General features: G+C 37.6%; 1 protein-coding gene across 1 annotated transcript in view; it reads right to left on the bottom strand.

Annotated features, from left to right (window-relative positions):
• fras1 (Fraser extracellular matrix complex subunit 1) overlaps positions 1–8242 on the bottom strand; it is a 352266-nt gene that overhangs the window by 102047 nt on the left and 241977 nt on the right. Inside the window, exon 27 of the mRNA XM_015373599.1 lies at positions 5796–6119. Coding sequence (XP_015229085.1) covers positions 5796–6119 — 324 coding nt within the window. The remainder of the gene's footprint in view (positions 1–5795; positions 6120–8242) is intronic.

The following is an 8242-nucleotide window of genomic DNA, read 5'->3' as shown; positions in this document are numbered from 1 at the left end:
ATCCATCCATCCATCCATCCATCCATCCATCCATCCATCCAAAATCTTAAGCTCTTGGCTATATGGTATATATATATTTAGATATACACAGTTACACCTTTTAGAAATCAGGGCATTTTAAGCCCTTTGCTTTGCTTCCATCTTTGCTACCCATCAGCATCTCTTGTTTTGAAACTAGAAAAACAGCAACTGTGAAAAATGAGGATACAATTTCATAAAATCCTACTTCTGAAAGGTAATTTCATGAGGTACCATTTGTAGTTTCCTTTTATTTACACACCCATAGGTGGAATAAACTAACTGTTGAAATTATGTACTAAATTAGAAAATCATACCAATTATTTGGTCACATGTAACCTGTGAAACATTCTCGTTTTCAGTCAGCCAATTTATTTAGAAATCGTTTGAGAGTTCACCGGATTCAGAGTGTCTAAAAACATAAAGCACCGTTTGCTTCAATTGATGTGTATACGCTCTGACCAAAGCTTGGACTGATCTAAGATGGTCGCTCTGTCCGCATACCTATCACTCAATGACATGGTGTCTATGGTTGCCTTCAGTTTTATTAGTTAACAATAGCTTTCTAATGGAAACTGCTTCTGTCTCTTTCTGTTTCCTCTTGTATAAATATAACTACGACCCTGAGGACTTGGATGAAAGCTTGTGACACTTTCTGCAACCTATTTTGGACGACCTACATCAAATAGAAAATATGAAAAAATTCAGCATCCAGATAATTCATATAGTCTATAAATAAAATAGCTTTTAAAGAGGCTGCAAAAAGCTTGAGCTCCAACTTGTCAAAAAAATAAATAAAGCCAAAGAGTAGATAAATTGTTTTAGAATGAATAAAGGTAAGTGGTCAGCAGGAGGTTGAGCTTCACCCACTGGGTCTTCATTATCTCCTTGACAACAGAGCTTAAGTACCCCCCATCCAAACTTGGATGTTTGATCAGAAAAGAAAAGGATTTTATATTCTTTATATTATTAGTTGGAAACTGTTGAGCCCCAGGATCTTTTTGAGGTACAAAGACTTTTCCCCGTGACAGAAATTGAAAGCCAGAGGTCCTGCTTTCTATTCTGCTGAGCTCCCTCTCAGGTCGGGGCTCAGGCTCCATACGCAGGAAGTCCATCCATCAGGGGATCATTATGGCCTGATTAGCCTCCTGCTTTACACCACCGTAATCTGATTTTCTAGGAGCCTTTTGTACCCGGCACAACCTGGAGCCGACAGCTGACGATGCTTTATGGATAGTGAGTCAGAAAGTGCCCCACTCTGAAAACTAAAGACTTATTGACTCAAGTTTGCTAATTTTCATCCAGGTTAATGAAAGCCTTGAGGTTTAAGAGCAGAACATGAGCTTTTATCTAAACATTTAGGAACCTAAAAGCTTTTTCTCTTTTCTGTTCACGTAGACTCTAAAACATCCGTTACATCTGGATGCTCTCAGTGCACATCCTTAGAAGGCAGTTTGGTATTTTAGCAGATCCACACAGACAGACTTTAATTAGATTCTGAATATCAAAGACTCCCATGAGATCTGGCTAAATATCTCAAAAGTTTAATAAACAAGCTGTGGTTCCACCATGTGTGGCCAGAAGCCATTACATTTATCCCTTTTTAAGTCTATTATTGAGCTAAAGTGGGATAAAACAGTATAGCCTACTGAACAGGTTTGGTTGCTTGCTTTCTTTTGGCACAATTCTGCTAGGATTGCTCTGAGAATTTTCAAGTTCTACTCCTCCTGGATCAACATGAAGAGACAGTAGAAATTTGCTTACATTGTGTCATTGACTCTACATCAATCCCTCACATCGAGCTTGCATGTAGAGACAGTTGGGAAGAAAAACTTCCTTTTAACAGGAAGAAAACTCTTGTAGAACCAGGCTTTGTGTGATCGGCCTTCTGCCAAGGCTGATTGGAAGCGTTTTTAAACCCACTTCATGTTCACTAGTCTGCAAGATCCATATTTTATGCTGCTCAGGTAAAATGACAATCTGGAAATTTTTTCAAAGATATACTTTTTCTTTTGCACCGCAGATGGGTAATAATCAGAGAGATTTGTTGTGGACCACTGCCATATTTATCAAAAACAACCGTTAGGGTCCAATTCACAGGGTACTCTCTGCTCAAATTGTTTGTTTTTCTTGACAGTTTAACAAACCAATAGTTACTACAGTTCATTCATCAATTCATCCATCCATTGCTTAACTGCTTATTTTGGCTGATGTCTATCTCCAGCACACATCAGGCGATGTGTGTGCTACCCCCTGGACAGGCCAGCGATAATTCACCGAGTACAGAGCAAGAAACCATGCATGCACACAGTGAGTAAAAGAAGTATTTGAACACCCTGCAATTTTGCAAGGCTCCCATGCTTTCCAAGTTCACGCCATGTTAGTAGTTGGATTCATACTGATTATATGGGGTGGACAGGTGTTTATACAGATAACAACCTCAAACAGGTGCATCTTATTTAGGATAATAAATGGAGTGGAGGTGGACATTTTGAAGGCAGACTAACAGGTCTTTGAAGGTCAGAATTAAATACATCCAATACTTATTTGCAGCTTTATAATACAAATAAATAGTTGAATAAAATCATATATTGTGATTTCTGGATTTTTTCTTTCGATTATGTCCCTCACAGTGGACATGCACCTACTATGACAATTTCAGACCCCTCCATGATTTCTAAGTGGGAGAACTTGCAAAATAGAAGGCTGTTCAAATACTTATTTTCCTCACTGCACATGTATACCTAGGAGGGAATTAAGAATGAACAATTAACCTAAGGAAGCTGTTTTTGGACTATAAGAAAATTTACTTCTCAGAGAGAATATTTGAATACAGATGCAAAACAATAACTGAGATCCTTATTAGTTTTAAATGAACCAATAATAAATACCAGTAAATACAATGATGATAACTTCAAAGCTCTAGTGACTTTCTGTATTTGCTTTCTGTTCTACAGTTTATGCCCTTATATTGTGTGGATCACAGAAGTCAAGAAGGAGAGAGCAGGGACAGTGACCACACTGGGATCTTATCCAAAAGCTGTGGACACAAATCGAGGACATTCATTTAGCTTTCCATCATCCTGTCTTTCCTGCTTGGCTTAAAGGCATGACAGACTGCAGAATCAGGAGATTTTACAGTAAATTAATACTGCCATGTGTGAGTAAGTGTGCGAGTGGGATGTTATTGATTTACAGAAGGGGTAGAAGAGGCAGAGGAGTTTAGCCTGAAGGGCTCCATCTGCACACAGCCAGACAAACAGAGCTGCCCTCCAAATTCAAACTGTTCTGACTGCGTGAGCAGAAAACAAGAGGAAAAGTTTCTCTGTAACCAAGAAAAAAAAAAACAAAAAAAAAAAACTGTGAAGTGGGATGTCGCTGTAGTGGAAACTGAAGACTTATTAGTCAGTCCCGCTTTGTTTTCTGCCTCCAGTTCGCTTGGTAACGAGGAAGTTGCAAGAATATTTATCTTTCCAAACATCAACCTGCAGCAACTCCTCCTGTTTGGTCGCAGGAGTTGATGCCTGCTGCAAGATAATTGTGTCCTTGTGATGAAACACTCACTAGAAGCGATGACAACTGCCATTGTAATGACTCTGCCTGTTTTTTTCTATTTTAGCAGCAAGGCTACAGGGATCTGCCAGCGCCTCCAGGAAACTATTTTCAGGGATAAAGTCAGCAGGGCATCTTGTGAGGACATGTCAGCTGGAAGCAGAGTGATGACTGCTGAGACTGATGCAATTTGAGGTGTCTGGAGGAATGTGATTTATGTCAGAATATCATGCAATGGAAAGCTTTACTAAAAGAGATCACATTAAAAATGAACAAAATTATTATTATTGACAAGTATAAAATCTGATCCTTTAAAAGTCCAATCTATAATGTTTCATATAAAATAATGGTAAAATGTGAGTGATTTATTATGTTTATTCTAGGCATTGTTTGGGGTCACAACTATCTGCAAAAAAAGCTTAATCAATAATTTTTTATAAAGAATTTATCTTAATCTGATAGCCACCCAGAAAGGTTTGAGTAAAAACCTATCTGCCCTCTGCATGTGATTGGACAGAGACAAAGGGCACCAATCAAAGGACAGGTTGCGATGTAGTATTTTAGATCTGAAACGGTGTCTCTTCTCAATTTCGATTACTGGAAATTCCACTAGTTTAAACTTGGACATCATGATGTTGATTAAAAGGTGAACATGCCATTGTAGCGAATGGGCAATCAAAAAAGTATAGATATTTTATATTTTCTGTTGCATTATTCAGGTATTTGGTAAACAAAACAATAATCTGTTTATTTCAACTGAACCAAAGCCAGAATACTTTGGATAGATTTTTTTTGGTCAATCTGTAAAAAGCAAAAAAATAGGGTTATTCTCCTCTTTATACAGTCTTTGTAAATATTGGTTTGAGCTGTGCATGCATTATTTTATCTGGCTAAACTTGTATTTGTATCGAATGGAATCAAGGCATGAAAAAAATGATCGGAGAAGGATAGGACAGTGCTGCTCCAGGATTTGTGCAGAAAACCCAAACAAACAGCTGATAATCTCTTTTTCTTTCTCCAAAGCAGACAACAGCTATAAACAACCAGAACTGGATAAGGAAATTTAAAAAAGTGCTACAAAGACACTGAAGTACAGCATGGATATTTGTGGTGAAAATATAAAACAACCAGTAAATCAGCAGAGGAAAGCAAGACCTACTCCCAGTAAGATGGAAAGAGTAGTAAGGCTCTAAGCTTACATTTAAAATTAGGTTTTCCAGATTTTCTGCCACCCTTGGATGTTCAAAACATAATGGAAAGCTTAAATCCACAGGTGGAGGGTCGTTTGGTGCAAATTAGTTTTTTTTTTTTTTTCATTCTTTTTACGAGTTTAAAATGAGTGAAAACATACCCACCATTTATTTCAAAGATATATAGTATTTTCTAAGGATTTATTCTTGAAGGGAAATATCTTGTGATCAAAATATCTTTAATAATAATTGAATAGCAGTAAATATTTGACTTCTATTTTTATCGATATTGATTGATTTGTGTCAGATTTTTGTTAATATTTTGCTTTTGCAAAAACAAAAAAAAACAAAATAGTTTAACCCTTTATAGGGAAAGTTACCATTTTTTTGTGTTTGCATACCCCTTATAAATGGAGTCCCCCCCATCCCTCACTGAGGTCTAGAAGCACAAGACTTGTATCCAGGTTTGATACAAGTATTGTATCCAGGCATTAAGCAAATATCATGCTACAGGTCTGTACAAGTTATTTTGGCATTTGACCAATTAAATGAGTCCTTGAACAATATATTACCAACTGAAAATTAAGTTGGAAAAGAACGTAACAAGTTAAGAATAAAAAGCTAAAAACCTAATTGAAAAGTTAAAAAATAGAGTAAAAAAGTTATTAAGCTAATTCTAAAAAGTAAAAAAATTAAGTTCCTGTATCAGCATTAATGCTCTTAGGTTATGTTGTAATAAAACAAGTTGTTTCTTTCGCTGTGTGTGTTTTTCATGAGTTTCTTATAGAAGCACTTTTGTTATTTTTCTTAATATATTAGGAAAAGTGGCCGTTTTTTGTTAATACATTAACCTTAATTTCTGTCATCAAAAAATACATATTTTTTTATTTCTCAAACGTATAAAGGTCTAACTAAAAAAATAATAAGGTAAAACTAAAAAAGTATAGATGAAAAGAATGTCCTTAAACCTTAGGGAGAAAAGCAAAGCTGTTAACTTCCTGTTTGGATTTTGAACCACTGAGTTGTCCTTCTTACCCTCTGAATTATCCGGACCTGGAGCAGAATGTTCCTGTAGCTGTGGCCGTCGTTCACCTGCAGCACGGCGCTGTCCTCCAGCACTGCTGAACCATCGTGGACGTACTGAATCTGCTCCCTCGCCAGTTCCTCCAGCTTGAATCTGCCCAGAGCGCGGTCGCCATGGAGACGGGTCAAACGGCCATGACGGGGTGGTTCGAGGACTATGACTAGAACATCTGCAGGATTGTCAGGGTCATCGACCTGCAGCACAGACTTGGTGATGGTGGCCGGGCTGCCGCGGCCGTCTAAGGTTAACGAAGCCAGGGTCACCACTTTTGGGGGCTGGAAATACAAATGAATGAGTTCTAAGTACAGAAGTAAGATTTTTATTACAATACAAATGACATAGAACTTCAAAATTCTCTCCTTTAAGATGTGAAACTGCTTCACATCTCAAGGGCTTAACAGGGTGCTGAGAAAATATAAAAAATAGTCAGATATTATATTGTTTTCAGGGCAAAGCCACCTGCTGCAGAGTGAAACAGCAATTTTGAAGGCAAGAGGGAGGTTAACCTGGGCGCTTCATTAAGCTGCACTCAGCAGTGTCCACCTCGTTACCGTCGGTGAAAAGCCTCATACGGCTAACAAAGTCAGCGAGACGAGGAGACCTCCTGTTGTGAGAAACTTTCTACGGAGCCGTGTTTTGGTCTTTCACTGCCTCTTTACCTTCATACTTCTAATTAGAACATGAAGATCTGAGGTGCAGCAGGTGGCTTTACTGAAGAAAATCAGAGCTGTACTTTTCTCTACGAGAGAACCTTTATAACAAGATTAATTTTATGCATTTCAAAGCCATATCTTCATTTTAACTACCAGTAGCAAAAATAACATCCAACTGATTTGTAGATTTTAGCCTCCCCAGACTACTTGTTTTGGTTTTGACCCTCAACATTATGGAATATATTGTAATGATACATAAAACAGTTTTAAAGGGGAAATGGACAAACAAAAAGTGTCACAAGTGTCATATCTCTCCTACATTCTTGAGACAAAAATGAGTATGGTTTAAAAGTGCATTTGTTTGAAATGTTCTTTTTAAAAGTTTAACAATGCAAAGCTGAGAGCAGAAAAATAACTTTCAGATTCCACATTGAGATTTGCTTGCAGGGCTGAGTGAATGTGCAAAGCTGCAGGGGGAGATGTGAGCTGTTTTCCTGAGAAAGCACCACCAGCTGTCAGGTCGGGAGCTCCGGGCTGCGCAGCAGGATGAAGAGCATGTGTCCAACATGCTGCATTCCTTGCCTGGCGGACCTGCCCCAGCCTTTTCTTATTAAAGGAGTCAAAAAAGATGCATTAAAAAAAGCTGGTGTGCTGAACATCTTTGATCGAGGACGACTAAAACCAAGATCTATTTACCGCGTTTTCTGCAAGTTCTAACGTAAATTTTGTACCATTTAAAGCACAAGAATTCAGGTTTAAGCCTCAAGAAATTGTAAAAATAATAAGAATATTTATCTCATATCTTAAGCAGGTCAAATATTTTTTTGCAGATCTGTTTTGTGACTGGAGTATCTTTACGACTAGATTACCAAAGCTTAGAGCTTTCCTAGAGTACAAAGCATGCGTCATAACACTTTGATGATGATTTACCGTTTTTCAAGCAAACCTGGAGAAATATAAACTCCTCCATGATGAAGAAGATGCCCTGACGATAACATAACAGCAATACATTGATCTGAGTTGCTTAAAACATGCAGTTTTAAGATTGTTTTATGACCAGAACTCTATCATAAGTCTGCAGGGTCTGGATGAAATCCTGTTAAAAAATTCTTTTGAACAGTAACTATTGATTCCCTGTATCATTTGTAGTAACCCACTGCTCAGGCTTTTTATGACCAAAAACAATTTTCTGTTTTCTTCAAAGTCTGTCCTGCTGATTTCTTTTTAACTGAATCAGACATCATTACTATTTCTATAAAGGCACAAAAAAGAAAATGTATTGCAGATTTGATGAGGCGAAGTTTTAAAAAAAGTAAAGAAACTGTTAAACGAACCACATTGATTGCATCAAAGCATTCTTCCATGATTTTTATGTGCTCACAGACGTAAAATCGTTGGAATTGATTAATATATAAAATGCTTTTTTTGGGCTGGCTGTAAGCTTATCACTCTCTGATTGGCTTCTCTCTGTTAAATAGGGTGGCAGATACACCTGCCTCTGTCCTAAACCTCCCAGCTGTGATCATGACTATTACTATCTCTCTGTCAGTCTCTGCCAGAATGTCTCCTTGCCCGCACGAGATCCATTCTAGTTGTTATGTTAGTGATGGTGAGATGAAGCCGCATGAGGCATTGAACATTCAGGCCAAATTGATTCAATGAACCACACAGTTTATGAAACATCATGTGAACATGACACCACCTACTAGTGTTGTTCATAACTATAGTTATCAATATAATCTGTG

The sequence above is a fragment of the Cyprinodon variegatus genome, unplaced genomic scaffold (assembly GCF_000732505.1).
Source record: "Cyprinodon variegatus isolate N-32 unplaced genomic scaffold, C_variegatus-1.0 Scaffold89, whole genome shotgun sequence".
NCBI lineage: Eukaryota > Metazoa > Chordata > Actinopteri > Cyprinodontiformes > Cyprinodontidae > Cyprinodon > Cyprinodon variegatus.
The sequence above is the reverse complement of the archived record's forward strand: the minus strand, read 5'-3'. Positions and strand labels throughout refer to the sequence as shown.